At 41.0% G+C, this 18,490-nt stretch overlaps 1 protein-coding gene across 2 annotated transcripts in view; it reads right to left on the bottom strand.

The window, feature by feature from the left end:
• The window catches only part of akap6 (A-kinase anchoring protein 6), a 213,072-nt gene that overhangs the window by 121,761 nt on the left and 72,821 nt on the right, over positions 1-18,490 (bottom strand). For both annotated transcript variants that reach the window (XM_042501072.2, XM_088087262.1), the window contains exons 12-13: positions 15,200-15,296; positions 13,563-13,765 (exon numbers count right to left, since the gene is read on the bottom strand). In XM_042501072.2, the coding sequence (XP_042357006.2) occupies positions 13,563-13,765; positions 15,200-15,296 (300 nt within the window). The remainder of the gene's footprint in view (positions 1-13,562; positions 13,766-15,199; positions 15,297-18,490) is intronic.

An 18,490-nucleotide genomic window follows, 5' to 3' on the forward strand; every position in this document is an offset into this window, starting at 1 on the left:
GTCTCCTCCGTCTTTCAATAAAAGTGTAAAAAGATCCGCTCAACTCTTCATCAGTGCAAAAAAGAAGAGTCACTCATGACTAACAGGAATAACACGCACAAACACACAGTGTCTATCACAGCATCTCACACACACACACACACATGCACATGCACAAGCGCACACACACACACACACACACACACACACACACACACACACACACACACACACACACACACACTTACTTTCCATTCTGATTCATTATTTGCTCTGACAAGAAAAATCAACACAAGAAACAACCAAAAAGAATCAAAGTAGAATAACAACAGACTCTCTCTCTCTCTCTCTCTCTCACTCACACACACACACACACACACACACACACAGCATCAGATGCTCTGGTAATAATTACAGCCTACAGTGCTCTTTTTTTTTTATCTTCTTTTTTTTAAGAACAAGATGGAGAATCTTTGATCAGAAACACAGAAAGTGAGGCTGTATGTGTGCGTGTGTGTATGTGTGCATGTGTGTGTGTGTGCATGTGTGTGTATTGTGCAGTAAGTAGGTGTGTGTGTGTGTGTGTGTGTGTGTGTGTGTGTGTGTGTGTGTGTCTTGATGTACGAATACAAATGAGTGAAATGATATCAAAATGTGGTTTTGATTGTGTGGCTTTGAGATGCGAGAGGGGGAGGGAGGATGTAATTAAGTCACCAGGAGGACAGTGTGTGTGTGTGTGTGTGTGTGTGTGTGTGTGTGTGTGTGTGTGTGTGTGTGTGTGTGTGTGTGTGTGTGTGTGTGTGTGTGTGTGTGTGAAAGAGAGTCTGTATATCCATCTGCATAGAGTGTTTGTGTTCTTGTGTGTTTATTCTTTGTGTCCTTGCGTAGATTTATTCATTTGTATTCATGTGTAAGTCCATATGTTTGTGTGTGTGTGTATGTGTGTGAAAACATGTGTCCGTTTCTTTTGTCGGAGCTGAATTCCTTCAGCAGCCGTCCTTAATGAAAAATAAATAGTGTCCACTGTCTCAGAACCTCCTTCAATCAGCTGGAAAAGCGACAGAAAGAGAAACATCTCATCTGCTCATCAGAGAATCACATCGTCGTCCTTCAGCCGAAAAACACAACAAACTCTCACGCTCTTATTTTGAAATCCTCTCTGTCTCATCCTCTTAGTACTGATTTGCATCATTTCTCTCCAAAGAAACAAGCAGACAGTCACTAAAACTCAGATCACTTATTGATAATGCCTGTTCAAAACCTGCCTGTTAACCCTTTAAAACCTGAGTCGATTGGCTGCATTTCTTTCAAAAACACAGAAACAAGGCAGGAAGCAACTCTGCCTGCTGTATTTTTAGTGTATTTCTCTGCTTTCCCAAACAAACCTTGTTAAAGTTCTTCCTGCCTCACGTGAGGACTTGGATTTACAAACAGAGCTGGAACGAGTCAAAGATTGAAACGGCCATTATATGTAAAGCAAGACCCCCAAAATCCCTAAACCCGCCCCTGAAAATCACACCTGTTGCAGCTACTCGCACACAGAATCACAGATGATACATTCACAGTAAGAGGATCGATTCATTTCCAAAAGGGCTTATTAGTTACTGAAATAACCAGCACGATAAAGTCGAGTATTAAAACTATAAAGAATGACGTAAACCAATAAAATACGAGGCTCACACACAACAAACAAAGAGCTAATTAATACTTTCAAAGACGGTAGAAGCTAAAACAGAGAGCATGTAATTACACAAACTGGATATTGTTATGGTTATTGCTCAGAATGATGGGACGCTGGGATACTGTAAAAACGGCTTTTGTTTTTCATGTGAGAGCAGGTTATTTGAGAGGTTCTTTATGAATGTGTGTTATTGAATTTGTGTTGATTCAAAGGTGGAGTAACGAAGAGCTTTAAAAGAGTTCAGCCGTGTTTTTATGATGAAGATTTTTTTGACACGAAAGAAGAGCACGGACTCAAAAATGTGCCTGAACCACCACTATGGCTGCAAGTTTTTAAGTTACTATATCAAACAGACTCAAGTGACGGCTCCTCACAGTCCGGAGCAGCAGAAAAACGCTCTCTGCAGAGCCCTGAAACCGCACAGAGCGCCGCGGGAGACCACAGAGAGAGGAATATTATCGACACGTGATGACCTCTGACGTTTGTCAAGTCGCTGATGTAAAAGTTGAAGTTTACATTCTTGCCGAAAATCATTCAGCTTGATTTTCTAAATTATAAAACTTTCTGCAGTCGGTGTCAGACGGACACACACACACACACACACACACACACACACACACACACACACACACACACACACACACACACACACACACACACACACACATATTAACACAATTTTAACTCCTGCATTGAAGCAGCCAAAAAAAAAGCTGGAGGAGAAACATGAAAACTTCTCAGTCAAAGTGTCGAGCTGAACCAAGCAAACTCATTTCCCTCCTCTCGAGGCGTCTGCTCGTTAAGCGACCATTCTGCCGCTGTCGCCGCCACTTTCCCACAACTTTCATCAAACTCAACTACTTCCTCTAATAATCACCAACACCATATCCATGTTTAACAAGGTAATATGACACAAACCATCTGTGGCTTCGGAAAAAAAAAGACAAGAAAAACACCCACTTTACATATTCACTTTTACCATCCGCGTAATTAAATATTTGAGAAATATCAGGAATGGAAAATTAAAAGAGAAAAAGGCCCGTCGCCACCACTATCAATTTATTCCCTCTCTCAGAGTGCATTAGAAACGTCAGATTGCCGTTGGCAAAGACACAGAAAGAGCTGGCTGGTTTTTTTAAACTCACTTTATAAATTACATTTTGGAGTGCTTTGGCATGCTAATACCTGCTGCCACGGAGAGCAGACAGCGTTAATTATTTCTTATTGGGATCGGCAGCGATTATTTGCATATTTCATTTAGCTGTTATAGATGTTGCAGGTGGGAGGGAGGAGAGCGGAGCATGTGAGACACTTTTCACTTTGTGTCTCAACAACTTTTGGATTAAAAAAAAAAGATGGATTCACTGACCGCGTGTGTTTAGAGGAGCGTTAATTTAGGCTGATTTCAGTCGTTTCCACGAGCGGAGGCAGATTATTGGTGATAATTAACAACATGAGCGTTCAATATCACGCAGGCTCTGATGCAAAAAGGTCAGAAAACAGTTTTAAGAACCTCAGTGAGCTCCACTTTGTTTTTACTAAAACATCAATTATAACTTCATTTATACTCAATTGGCTTCAGCATGAGGACAACAGCAGCAGAGTCAAACTTTTAAGAGCTTAATGGCCAAACTGATGCGTCATTTACACAAAACACGTTAAACTCAGTTCATTATGAAAACACGCCCATCTGAAGAGGAATTAGAAAGCTGGAGCGAACACAGCATCGGTAAAAAAAAAAAGGAATTAAAAGACTGAGAAATCACAATATTTGGACAGTTAAATTGACTCCAGAAAGCTGAAGTTGACAAAACTAATTTATCTGGTCTGGATACTTTCATAATTTCATTCATCTAACAGAAAACAGTCGATCTAAAAAGGTTTTTCTTTGACTTGACTTGTAACTGAAACACTCCTCTCTTAACATCATCATGTTGACTCCTGTTTAATATTTTTCCGGCTCATCAGCTTCATTCAGTCCAAATAAGAATTTAACACTTTGGCCAAAATCGAAAATGAAATATCTTTAAGTGCTGGGAGTTCGTTTAATGAACAATTGTGCTTTAATACTATTTTAAAAGTATTCAAATCTTTCTGATTGACCTGAATATGAGAAATGACTGATTCTTTTTAATGTGGCTGATTCACAGTGCATTTCCTTTAAAAATGAACTACAAATCTATTCATTCTTTTATTTAGTAAAACTGTCCTTAAATTAAAAACGTATTAGTTTTGTCGTATGAAAAATAGATTAAATCCTCTTTACATTAAATCCTCTTTACATGAACCAAACCACTGACTGTTAACCCTTAAATTCTCCTTAAAAAGACCCTTTGATGGATGCAATACAATAAACGTTGAGTTTATTAATTAATAATAACAGTGGCTAAATTACAGTTTTTAAAAAGAAAGCCAGACGTAAAGATTTGCTGATATGATGTAATGATGTGTCCATAAAAACACCAGCTTTGCACTCGATGATGACACAGCTTCAACGTGACATTTTGAAGAGCTTTTTCTTTTTTTTTTTTGTAACTTGAGGAAACATTTGTGGGGGAATATCAGAGTCGAATATATTTTGAGAGTTTATGCATATATTCCTGATGCTGCAAACTTTCATCTTGTGAATTATTTTAAAGCGGTAACCTTCAGTGTCGGTGGTGTGAAACTTACATGAAAAGCCTCCAGCTGCAAACAGCGAGTTTTATCACTTTGAAATGACCTGGAAACGCAGCTTAGCAGATCTTAAACCAGGGATTAACACCAACACTGAGATTTTCTTAACACAAATTATCTTGATAGAGTGTCACTGCGTGGTTAAACTAACTCCCCAAACTTCCCCAACTTTAATCTTAATTTATGTAAAGTGCTGTGTGGCGGAGCTCCGGGAGCGGGACGAGCCGTCTGATTGGCTCTATCAGGTATCAGGCAGGAGTCCAACACTCGGTAATTTGATTTAAAAAGCTCGTAATAACCTGAGGTCAATATTTAAATCACTCAGAGGGGGAGAAGAGCCGCTCTGCGTGTTCGGGATGCTTCAATCTCCACGCTCAGAGTCAACCGGCCCGGATCTCTATCGCATCCCCATTCCTCTGCTGTCCTCTCCTGTTCTCTTTCTAACCTCCCTCCTTCCCCTCATCCCTTCCTCCTCCTCTCTTGCTTTTTTAATTTCTCCTGTCGTGTCCTCCTCTTAGCCCCAAAAAACACTCGCAACTGTTTAAAGTATCCTCTTTCCTCACCGTTCTTTTGCATTTAAACCTTCATGTGACACTAAAAATGTAAATCGTTGCAGAAATCGTATGTTTTGTGAAAATTTATGCCCGTGATTTATTGGAAACTGAATTGTGGACAATATAAATTAATCTGAACACAAAACGGATTCACCAAAACTAAAAGGAGGAAATGCTATTGTTATAAAAAGTAAATGTTGTTGCATTCAACGACGCCTTGAATTCCACAATTAAAACTCAAAATGATGAAATATTGTGCTGAAACAATCAGTGAATTAACTTTTTGGGGGAGTTGTTCCTAATCTGCTGCGATGGTCCAAGGACAGAAAGGTCGTGTTTGTTTTAACGCCTTTGGAGAAAAAATGGGGTTTGTGATTTTGGGTCTTACAAATAACATAAAATTAAATTAACTGAATATTAATCTTCCAAAAAAGATCCCAAATTGAATTGATTTTTCAAATTGAGTGAAATACCACCTCATATACAAAACAATCTGCATTTTTTTATTGACGTATTTCCATGAGGCGAACTTCATATTCACAAGTTGCGCAATTTGACGGTGAATAGAAACCCACCTAATGTGAGTCTTTCCTTCCTTTCTTTCTTTTTCTCTCGTTTTAAGTTCAGATTTACTCAGTTTTATGATCACGCTGAGCAAAGACGAAGCACTTAAAAATTCAAATGTCTGTATTTTTAAAGGACAAGTCCGACATTATTCTATATTTTCCATGAAAAGACGTCCTTCTCTTTGTGTCCCAGAGTCTGGCAGCTGAAAGGCAGACATCCCCCTTTCATCTTTGTCCATTCTACCCATTTTTCTTTTCTCCGTGAGTCCTCCTCTCTGCACCTCTCCCCCACCTTGCTCCACTCGTCCCTCCCTCTCTCTCCCGCCCTCCTCCATCCTCTCTGTCTCCCCCCTCACACACCCCCCTCCCCCCTCTTCTCCTTCTCTGTGTGGTCTGTAGGGTGAAATAGAGGCCTGAGGCCAACAAGCTGCCTCCACCAGCAACACTGATAAGACACACACACACACACACACACACACACACACACACACACACACACACACACACAGTCAGAGCCACCATACAAGTGCCAACAGTCACAATCAAACATACAAGTGCCTCATACACACACACACACACACACACCCACACACACACACACACACACTGAACATTATTTAACTCAGCTCAGACTGTGTGAAGTGCCACCCAGGAGGTCACTTATCACTTCTTACCTGAAAATGTCTCTCTCTCTTACACACAAACATCCACACCCACACACACACATACACACATACACACACACACACACACATCTGCAGAAAAACACAACATGAGTTCTTTGCGTGTCAGAAATTGTGATGTATGGGTGTTTCGGTGTGTGTGTGTGTGTGTGTGTGTGTGTGTGTGTGTGTGTGTGTGTGTGTGTCTGTGTGTGTGAGCTCAGGGCTGTTTGGTTCAGCTCTCTAACAGGATTTGTGTCCCCCGTGTCCAAAGGAACATGGTCAGGACTCGACCTATCACCTCGCTCCCTCCTCACCCTGCATGGCACGCCCCACGCCCCCTCCCCCTGGGGATATTGGTACGTTCCAGACTTCCAACAAATCCTGTAAATATAATTCGTCTCTTGAAGAAGATAAAAATTAAAAATAATCTAAATTAAGATGAAAATGTTATTTTAAAACAGAGATGAGGATTTTCTTCAGGGTCAGATTCAGGTGTGTTAATCCTCTCACAGTTCTGCTCTTCTCCCATCTGCCTCAAAAAACTGTATTCATTGATTTTATTTTTAATTTTGCTTTATTAGAGCCCAGGCACCAAACTGTGCCAAGACCCTGTTAAAAAGGAATTATTATTATTATCATTATAATTAATATAATCATTAGTATTATGAAGTCATCTGCAGTCATGGTGGAGAAATACTGAATGTTGCCTTTGTTATTTTAGTTTGATGACATTTCTATTTTGCAAATGTAGAATTAAACTAAGGAAAAAAACACAGAAAACACGACATGAGTGCAGCAGTGTGGTTGTGGCAAGGTTATGAAAAAATAACGTCCAACACCTGTAATTCCAGAGAAACGATTCAGATTCAGGAGCTGTCACTGAACACATCCATTCACCTTTCCAGTGTGTGTGCCTGTGTGAGTGCATATGTGTGTGTGTGTGTGTGTGTGTGTGTGTGTATGTGCGTGTGTTACCAGACTCGTTCCAATCCCCCGTAATGTGACAGACAAATCCCACTAAGCTGTTAAATATTACACTGCTTTCACACTTGTATTAAACACCTTTCTACCTCTCTCGCACTCCCTCTCTTTCTGTGTTCACTCACCTCAACGACACACACACACACACACAAACACACACACACACACACACACACACACACACACACACACACACACACACTCAACCTTTACCTTCATCTCCAATATGCAACAAAAAAAAACCCCACACTACAGATGTCACTTGAAAATCTTCACACATGCACAACAAATCTTTTATAATGCAGCAACACACTGCAGGAGTCACATAACACAATATTCTCATACGGCACACACACAGAAACCCTTTCAGCAAGCTGTGTGTGTGTGTGTGTGTGTGTGCGTGTGTGTGTGTGTGTGTATGTGTGTGTGTGTGTGTGTGTGTGTGTCCTAATCCCCGGTGCTGGCTGTCTTGTCGGAGCGTTATATTTGCTGGTATCAGTGTATCTTCTCCTCGCCGCCTAATCCCACCACCCCAGCTCTGATATTTCCTGACATTTACATGAATCGCCCCTCTCCAGACAGACGGATGGACGGACGGACGGACGGAGAGAGGGGGGAGGGAGCGACGGGGGGAGAGCTGGAAGATGGAGGGAGATGTGGAGGATGAATGAAGAGATGGCGGATGCAGGGAAAGATGCAAGATGGAACAAGACTGTGAATGTGAAGGTCCAAGAGGGTTTAAAGCAGGGACACTCGGCTTTCTTTGCTCGGGGGACACTTTTGCAAAATGACAGGAGGCCAGGGGCCAGTCGCAGCAGCCACATACATGTTTCTAGGATTTAGGGATGTTTCAAGGATTTAAGGACAATTCAAGGATTTCAGGACATTTCTCAGCCTTAAAGCTGTATCTCAGATTTTAGGACATTTTTTGGATTTTAGGATGTTTCCCAGATTGTAGGACATTTTTTGGATTTCAAGACTTTTCAAGGATGTTTGGACATTTTTGGATTATGGGACATTTCTCAGATTTTAAGGACATTTCTCGGACTTAAGAACATATCTCGGATTTCAGGATTTTGCTTGGATTTTAGGACATTTGTAGTATTTTAGGACATGTCTCAGATTTCAGGATGTTGCTCGAAATGTCAGAATGTTTCTCTTGTTAAAGATGTTTCTCAGATTTTAGGTCATTTTTTGGATTTTAAGACTTTCTCAGATTTTAAGATGTTTCTCAGATTTTAGGACATTAGGGTATTATCCACTGGCACTTTTTTTGATCAACAAGCTCTATTTTGATGCTGTTTTATGCACTCTGATACTTTATAGATACTAAAAGTACAAAAACAATTCCCAGTGTGAATCACTTTATTTTTATTGTCAATAAGAAAATGGCTGAGGGGCCACCAGGCACCCCATCGGGAGCCAGATTTGTCCTACGGGCCATAAGTTGAGCATCACTGGTTTTTACTGTAGAGAAAAGATCACCTGTGTGCACAAGAAAGTCGGGAAAAATTTTAGAGGATAACAATGAGCAGTGGGTAGAGAGGAGAGAAGGGACGAATAAACGAGTGTGTAGAGAAAAGAAGGAAGAGAGGGATGAGGGAAAGATGGAGGGAGAGAAGGAGGGACGGATGGATGTCTTTCTGTTGCTCCATCTGTTTTTCCTTTTTTTCCATTTTATAATTAAAAAATGAGAGAAGGAGGAAAGTCAAAAGAAGGAGGGATAAAAAGTCGGACACCTTGTCAGCGACATATGTTAACACCAATAACAACAAGCTCTTATGAGCACCAGGAGACACACACACACACACACACACACACACACACACACACACACACACACACACACACACACAGTATTACTCATTGGAGACTCATTAAGGCCCAGCCTAAATTAATGACCTCACACCACACCTGTTGTTGCTATTAATTCATTGCAATATCAGCGATTAATTAATAGAGTGGAGGAGATGAAAGATGTTCAGGAAAGATTGAATTGAATCCAAAAAGAGCAAAAAGATCAGCAACAACAACAAAAAAATACCCGTAAAATTTAACATGAGGTCCATTTCCAGCATTTCACAGTAATTAATGGAAGAAACTCGTCAGTAGACCTTATGTTCCTGAAAGTACTGAATGTGTTAGCTGATATCGGACAAAAAATTTCCGCCCTCAGTCTGACATTAAACCCATTCTAACAGATTTTTGGTGGGGGGGTTAGACTTCACAGATTTAACAGCCATCACGCTGACTTTGTAAAACTTTCTTAGTAAATTCACCGACAGCCTCGTAAGCATTGCCTCGTTAATGTAATCTATGTAATCTGTGTGAAATGCTGATTTCTGATGAATTCTCCATGTGACGAAATGCATCATGAGTGGAAATACCGATCAAGGCCTTATTTTTAGATGAATGCATTTAGTGCCTTGTTTGTACTATTTAATCCAGCTTCGTCCTGTGCTCTTAATAAACAATGTGGTCACTGGAGGTTACCATCTAACAATCAAAGAAAAAAAAAACATTAACATGGCTCATAATTTCTGCTTGTAAAAGGGACCTCTGTGGTCGTATTTCGGAGGAAAGTATCACTTACACAGCAAATGATTAATTTTAAACAGCCAAAAATGATACCAGTATCCCGTAAACATGCAATTTAAGACTAAATATGAAGCAATTTTAAATAACAATATGAAATATGACTCTTGTGACTCACTTTATCATTTTGTAAACGTGTATATATTTATTCATTTTTCAACGAATCTGCCATGTTAATAGCTCAAAAGCATTAGATCAATTTTTCAGTTAAGCTTAAACCTTTAAATGTATATCTTGATGTATTTACATTCAGATCAGTTTTATGTAAAATGAAGTGAGTGTCATCATTATTAAGCAGTCATGACATCGTGTTTTGGATTCATGTGTCCAAACATGTTATATATTCAGCAGCAGAGACGCCCTCAGAGCTGCAGCCACATTCGCCAAATTGCATGCTAACTATCTTACAGCCGGGTGTGAAATATGTCATTTGCTTCTGCTCTTAATTGCACTAAAAATGAAGATTAAGAGGATGAATTATTGATACAAGTTGGTATTTAATCTTTTGTAATGAATAGTGGATCCGCCAGTTATAAATATTGTACGAGGCTTTATAATTTGATAAATTTATTCCAATTTGCCCTTTATTTTGCCCTTTAGTCAAGGTTACGTTCATTTAAAATACACACACACACACACACACACAGATATGGATGCAAAAGGATACTCATAAGCCTGTAGTGAAAACACACACACACACACACAAATGGACTGAGTGTGTTTACCTAGCCTCTGCCCTTGGTCATTCTTGTATCATCTTTTTTAGTGAGGTCCATAAACACACACAAACATAAACATGATGCCCTTGGTTGACCTTGCAGTCTGCCCCCCCCCCCCCGGCACTGCCACTCCCCACCTCGGTGTCTGTAGCAGTAATTAGGCCGTGCATCTGATTGTCATTAAACAGCACTAGCAGATAATGAAGACACAGTAAAGCCACATTCAGGGATTCTTACTGCGCATATTATCGCTCATGTCCTCCATCAAGCTGTCTGATGGCTCTTCACGGAGCCTCGTAGTGACAAGGATGGAGATTCCTTGTGGTTGAAATGACCATAATGCTACCAAATCTTCACAGGTACGCCAACACCAGTGAGAAGGTCACTGGATCCAAACACGCTCACCGCGTCATGATTATTTCACCAGAGCTGCAGCTTAATGGCAAAAATAATGTGGTATAAATCGTCTGGTGGCAGAACCACAACAAGAAGTGAATGAAAGATGAAAGAATGAAAAAAAGTCACAAAAGTCCAACTAACGCAAATCTGCACTGCTGAGGGGCAAATTTCATGACGTGCTGAGATGAGACGATATTTGACAGATTTTATAGCAGCAAGTAAAATATCTGCTGAACATCAAACTTGTAAGAATCAACTTTTTTCCTTTTAGGTAACATAAGAGTCAGTGGAAGAGTCTTCATTCAATAACCTGACTCAAATGACTGAACTCGGACTCTAAGTCTTGACATGGACTTATTATGTCAAACACATTCCCCCAAAAACACTTGAAAAATACACATCTGTGTTAGTGTGTAGGATTTAGGGGGATGTATTGTCAGAAATGGAATATAATTTGATATCTCAGTTTTTTTGAGTGTATTATCACCTGAACATCGGGAGGGTTGTGTTTTCGTTACTTTAGAATGAGACGTTTGGCTGATGAATGGCGTTACAGCTGGAAACTCCCCGCCGGCGGCAGCTGGCAGACCTGCGCGGAGCTCCAGGAGCCAGTTGAAGATTTGGAAAAGTATCCCTTTAAATAAAATGAGACTTGCCTTCAACTCTGATTTTTGCGGTCTGACTTGGACTTGTCTGGAATGGATCACAAATGACTGCAGACTTGAAGTTGACTCTAGGATGTCTGTGTCATTGTTGTGGATGACTTGAGTCCTGACTCTCAGGTGAACAGAGACTCGACGGACGAACGCAGCAGAAGAAGAAAGCTGCGGTTTCCAGTGAAAACACTTCGAGTCATTTCGTCTGTTATCTCCCACTGAAGGAGGATCCTGCAGGTTTCATACTTGGCTGTTAGTTTAGGTTCATTGTTCGGCTGCCCAGAACAGACATGAACTGAATAATTTAAAATATCACAGAAGTCTGTGCAGCCGGCAGAAATAATTCAGCAGGTTCACACCTCAGTTTGTTGTTTGGAGGTTTTACGGATCAAAGCTTTAAGTGCAGAGGGAGATTCACACAGATAATGAATGGACTGTTAATGTGCCGCGGCCAAGCAGCTAATGGACACACACACACACACGCACGCAGGACACACAAATACAAAAATACACTTTCACTATAAGACGTGCACACACAAGCACACGCACACACACACACACACACACACACACACACACACACACACACACACACACACACAGAGGTGGTAGCTGGCTAATGGCTGTCACTGTTGACTGATCACAGTGATCAGGCTGCTGCAGCTCTAATTGCAACTAAACAATCTGAAAACAACCAGAGTCAGGTCTGCTCGAGGAGGAGGAGGAGGAGGAGGAGGAAGAAGAAGAAGAAGAAAGAACAACCGGAGAAGAAGAGGAGGAGCAGGAATAGGCCATAAAAAGGTAGAGAAAACAAAAATGAACAGGTGAAATGAGATAGAGGAGAGAAAAACTGATGGAAATCTGATAAAAGACGGATGGATAAAAGAAAAACGAGGAGGCATATGCTGTGAAGGAAAGGGTTAAAAACTGGATTAAAAGAATTGAAGTGGACGTAAGAATCAAAGAAATGAAAGAACAAAGTGAAAACCAGAGAAATATCTGAGGAAGTGGAGAACAAACACGTTTATGACTGAAGTCAGAGGTCTGTAAAGGTCCTCGTGGTTCCTCATAACTGAAACCTGACCGGTGAGTAATTTAAGCCAAAAAAATGATCATTTCCAAGCTGAAACCACGTGGTTAAACCTAACCACACATAAAGCACAGCACTGTCGAAGCGTCAAGTTTCAACATATCTGATATATTATGATGTGCAAACGTAACGTGTGTGTAGTCTGCAGAGGTGCCGACATTTTCTGACTGTCGGGTTGTTTTTTCGTATTTGTCTCCTACTTGTGACCTTGCTGTTGAGATCAGGTTTGGGGTCTTGAATGTGGGCGTAGGATGTAAACATCTGTCAGCTCTACGTTCTGACTGAAAGTTATCTGAGTGGAGAGGCCATAACTTTGGACAAAGAGAAAATAAACTCTCTTATACTGCAAAAATAAAATAAAGCAGGGATGGAAGCAATGAGCATTCAATCGAAAAAGAAAAAAGAAAGAGAACGAATAAACAAGAAGAGCAATAAAGGAAATCAAAATCTGTTTTTTGTCAGTTTGTGTCAGAGGAAAGAAGCAGAAGGCCACAGATGACCTGTGGAAAATATTTACACACACACACACACACACACACACACACACACACACACACACACACACACACACACACACACACACACACACAGCAGCAGTGACATGATGTGAGTGTCAGTACTGTTGCAATGAGAGAGACAGAAAGGGAGATTACATCTAATTAACCAAGTCCAGCCAATTCACCTGCAGCCAATGAGAACTGAGAATCCAATCAGGACGTTAATTGGCAGCCAATACAAACATCACGAAGAAAGGTACCCTGGGTAAGTGTGTGTGTGATTGATTTGAGCTGGTGTTTGTGTGTGTGTGTGTGTGTGTGTGTGTGTGTGTGTGTGTGTGTGTGTGTGTGTGTGTGTGTGTGTGTGTGACAGACAGAAGGAGGGAGGGATAACAGGGATCAACCAGAGAGGAAATGGAAGGATATAAACCAAAGTAAAAAACAAACAAAAAACAGATGGACAGAATATAAAAACCAAAATAAAAGCCACCGTTAGTTTTCTACCTTGAGGCAGTCTGATGAGCACGGAGCCTGCCGACTGGCCGCCGACTCCCCCGAGGCTGCGAACGGCCCGTGCGATTGGCTGGTGTAGAGGAGGCGGGCCTGGATGCAGCGGAGGGCGCGGAGCATCCAGCCATGTTGGCGCCGGATCTGCCGCTGGAGCTGATCCCATTGGCTGGAAACCATATGGAGGATATCCTTCAGACCTGCAGGGCGAGAGGCGAACGGATAAACCAGAGAGAAAGAGACAGACGAGAGAGAGAGAGAATGAGAAAAATTTGCGTCAAACTAATTTCAGAGTTTATCTTAATGTTGCAACAAAAAAAGAAAGAGTGCCACAAGAAGAAACAGTTACAAACTGGTTTACAGTTTGCCAACTTTTTTTTTGCTTTATGCATCACAAAAAATATACATAAATTATCCCAAAATCAAATGAAACCAGCTCACATAGATTTGCTGTTTTTATGTCTACTTTACAAAAAAATCTAAATAACAGACTCCACAGCGGACACCTTTTCTAAAGCTGCAATCACCGCTTCCTTTTTCTGTTGGTTGTCAGCTAAATACCAAAAAGAAAAAAATATATATATTTATATATATATAGATGCCAACGAGGGGCTATATATTGAATATACTCGAGGTATCACGGCTTGTTGACAGCCATGTGCGATGTATAAAACGACTATATCGTGAACAACGTAATAAATTGCCACATCCGTCCTTTTAACTGCAGTTCATTCAACAATTTTGTATTTTAGTAGTTGAGGGACATTTAAAAATTACCAGATATATATTGTGTAGTGCAATGTAGCCTCAAAAATATTGCAATATTATTTTAAAGCCATATCACACAGCTGTAGTTTCCACCAGAGCTACAGTCCGACTCCCACACAGATCAAAGGTTTCGTTGTTTTATCATAAGATCACAAATACTGAGGAGTAGCATTAACCTGTGTTTAATTACGACACTCCACATCCATCCTGTGGAGGTCAGACAGAAGTTCTATATTCATATTTTTCCTCCCGAAAGCCGCGGTCATAACTGATCTGAGACTACTGTTTCTGGTTCGTAGGCTGCCTTTATCCGGGCCTGTACTTCAAAAAGAAAGACCGGATGCATCAGTGTGTTTGAAAAGCCTAAATACGACAAATGTGTGTTTGCATTTCACTGACAGGGACCTTTAGTGGCCTCGTGATTTATGACTCGTTTGTCAGAGGTAAACACGGTTATTGTAGCAGCTCGTGAAGTCGTTATTTAAACCAAAACTATAACCTCTCTTTTTTTCTCCCTGTTCTCTCTCAGTCTCTTTTCTCTCTCTGGCTGCAGATTTTGGAAAATATAAAATCATATTGAATGTTTCTTTCCCTGCCAGACAGTTTTCTGCCCGCTGGCTTCTTTTTTTCTTTCTGCTTTTTCTATCTCTGCCTCTCCATCGCACTCTTTGTCTTTATCTCTCTGTCGGTCTCTCTCTTTCGGCTACATTCATATGAGTTCTCCTCTCTGAAGGTCACTCTGTTAATCCAAATATTAATAATGAATGGAACAGAGTTGGGGCTGCGTTATGGCCACCTGTGTGTGTGTGTGTGTGTGTGTGTGTGTGTGTGTGTGTGTGTGTGTGTGTGTGTGTGTGATAATATACCTGATTGGTGGGAGGTGATGACGGTGAGCAGTGCTCTGCCCTCCTCCATTATGCTCTCCTTCAGAGCGCTGTGACCGTCCACGTTCAGCTTGAAACTCTGAAACACACAAAGATCATCATCATCAGTATCATCATCAGTAAGCAGGTCAGTCTCTGTTAACTCAGAAAGGAGAAGTCCTGCTTTTTTGTTTTTGTAAAGAGGTCTGATCAGTCAGGGAAGATGAGCACTCAGGTGATCAGTATAGAATCAAATCACAAGATTGTACAAAGTTCTTCAGAGAAAACAAAAGGGAAACGATAAGTCATCACCTTCACTGTCTGCTTTAAAACCGACCTGCACTGACCGTGCTTGTGCAGAAAATAAGAGATTATTGACAAGATATCAGGGGCACTCACTCTTAGTTTGACCTCCAAATAAATAAGTTTATATAACCTACATTAACTAATCTGCTTGTGTCTCTTGAAGGGCCCGGCGATATATCTTTAAAATAATATCCCGATATACTGCTATATTGCGATACACTGTATGTATCGACCGGCATGTGGGCTATCAAATATAGACCATATGTCGAAAATATCGCTGCAGATCGTGAGCCGGCCACTGATCTGCCTGAACAGCCCGGGTAGTTAACAAAGGTGGCAAAAGGAAGGGAGCAGCACGTACAGAGAAATGGATACGCTTCATGGTGCTTCTGCGTCCGGTGTGGACACAGCATGATGGACTGTGTTCAGACTGGACGCAGACGGATGGACGGACGTACGGATGGACAGAACAGCCCAAGGCGGTGTTGGAAAACACTCTAGTAAGATCTATAAACTTCATACTCCTCTCTGATCAATGTGTGTGTTTCTGTGTGTGTGTTCGTGTATGTGTTAGTGTGTGTTAGTGTGTGTGTTTGTGTGCACATGAGCCTTGAGTTGCCTAGTCCTCAAGACTTAACCACATCTGACGTCCTGCTGTGCCGCCATGGGAAATGCTGCACACACATATTCTCACGCACACATGCAATACTCTCAAGACTACTGTCCGTGTGTGTGTGTGTGTGTGTGTGTGTGTGAGAGAGAGAGAGACAGCAATGTTTTCTGATCAATCTGATCTCAAGATGGATCAATGAAGTAAATGTACTTCTAATGAAGATCTAACCTTTTTTCTAGATTCTACATTTCAAAAGCAAATTAACCCTTTCAAAACAAAACGGGTCATTGTGGGGTTTTAATGTTAATCCAACAAAAGAATGAATTACAAAACACAGTGGATGTATAAAGGAGGGGCAGTATAACAGTGGTGATTGTTGTAGGATCTGTGAAATCCTATAAAAACACGTCTCTGATAGTTTTCCACGCAGCAGTCTGCAGAGCTGCTCTGACTCTGCTGCACGCCTGAAGACAGTCCTCCGTCTGCAGTGAGGGATCGACGGGCGACGGCATCAGTCAACACATGACAAGGTCAGACCTCCACACCACCAATATTTATGGAGCGGGATACACATAGTGGAGACGGATGGCACGAGCTGTTTTAACCCCTCGCGCACACACACAAACACACACACATGCACTTGGGTCTGCAGCTGGAAATGTGAGATTAAAATCCAATATAATTTATCAGGAGATTGATTCATTTTTTATTCTATAGATTAATAAATTCATCTGTAAGTTGGGTTTTTTTCATTTTTTGCAAACATTTTTTCGTTTTCTGCAAACAGCCGTACAAATCCCTTTAAATGTAACTTACAACAATATGAAACAGACAGAAGCAGCAATTCTTTATTTTCATCTCTATAATTCACATTTTGTTGGACAAAGTTCTGCGTTGAGGGTCATAAAATAATCATGAAACGCCTCCTTGACTGACAGCGACATGTTTTAAATTCACGTCATGTGTGACACTTGTCAGACGTGTTCGTTAAAAAGTCACGTGATCACGTCTGATATTAGCAAACAGCTGAGACAAAAATCTACCTATCAAAATTATTCACAGAAAAAAGACCTGAAGAAATTTACTGTTGAGATCTAAGCTCAATAAAATTATAATATTAAAAGGTTACAAGTGACACTTAAAAGTAATGAAGCCACTTCTGAAAAAGAAACTGAACCCGTCTGAGGAGCTCTGCAGATACTGTGTGTGAACGGTGAGATAGTTTCATCATTATGAGGATTTTAAACAGGGATGATCAATCTTAAGCTGCAGTTGGTCACTTTTACGACATTTTTTTGTGATATTTGCTGAAACTGCCACTGTATCCACACAGAAAGTGTGAAAAAAAAATCCTGTTTAAGAAAATGCCAGCCCTTCTGTCGCCGCATAAACTGACAATGTGTGAATCCTCTGAGAGCCGAGACGTCACGACCGCACTTTGCATCTTCTGTGGCGTGTCAGTACAAAGTTACACCTCCAGCTACTGGCCTGGCATGCACACTACAGCGTTTTTGGTTGATTGCAGATCTGTGCACAAAAGCATCATTTTCACAATTTTTTCTGTTCTTAGTAGGACCGTTCTTGTCTAAATGCGGAGTAAATCCCCCTAAATCTTACACACTGCTCATTAAATATCTGTTTAAATATGAAACTCTAAATGATCTCTGTTTAAAATCAGATTTACAAAGCAGGAAATGCTAGGCTGAGCTGAACAGGAAGTTGAGCCCTGAACTCGTCAGTGATGACGTCTTGCTCTACACCCGCCGAGCTTCCAGCCTCGTTCCTCCTCTCACATAAAATCCTCACATCTCCTGACACGGCTTTAACGGATGAGAGCAGATAGTGGCGACACTGTCCCTTACATATTACATTTCACAGATAAAAAATAAAACATCACTTTGAAAACCAAAACCATCAGCTATATCTCTTCACGACGCCCCCAAAACACATTCATATATCATTATTATCCAAATAAAACACGACTGTCTGCATTCTGCGATCATTACTGCCTCGCAAACGTCGTAAATTACTTCAAATCTCACGGCTGATTGAGTAATTTTACAGACTCGGCGGCCACTCTGCCCCACATAATTTCCAGATAAGCTGGTGAAATACCTCACAGCTAATAAACATAAAGTACATTTATCAGCACTACAGAAAACACAGCGTGACTGTCTGCGTCTGCGGGATAGGGCCCGGCTGATGTTAGGAATGAATTAGGTTGTGCAGATTAGCCGGGCTATCGGAGAGCGATCGTATTTCAGCGAGCTTATTCCAACGAGCGATTCGGCTCCGTTTCCTCCGTTTAATATATGGAGAGCATAGAATCGATAAGAGTAGAACAGCCAGCCATCAATCACGCGATGATAAGGCAT

This window comes from Plectropomus leopardus, chromosome 14 (assembly GCF_026936395.1).
Source record: "Plectropomus leopardus strain MGB_pleo_1.0 chromosome 14, ASM2693639v1, whole genome shotgun sequence".
Taxonomy (NCBI): domain Eukaryota; kingdom Metazoa; phylum Chordata; class Actinopteri; order Perciformes; family Serranidae; genus Plectropomus; species Plectropomus leopardus.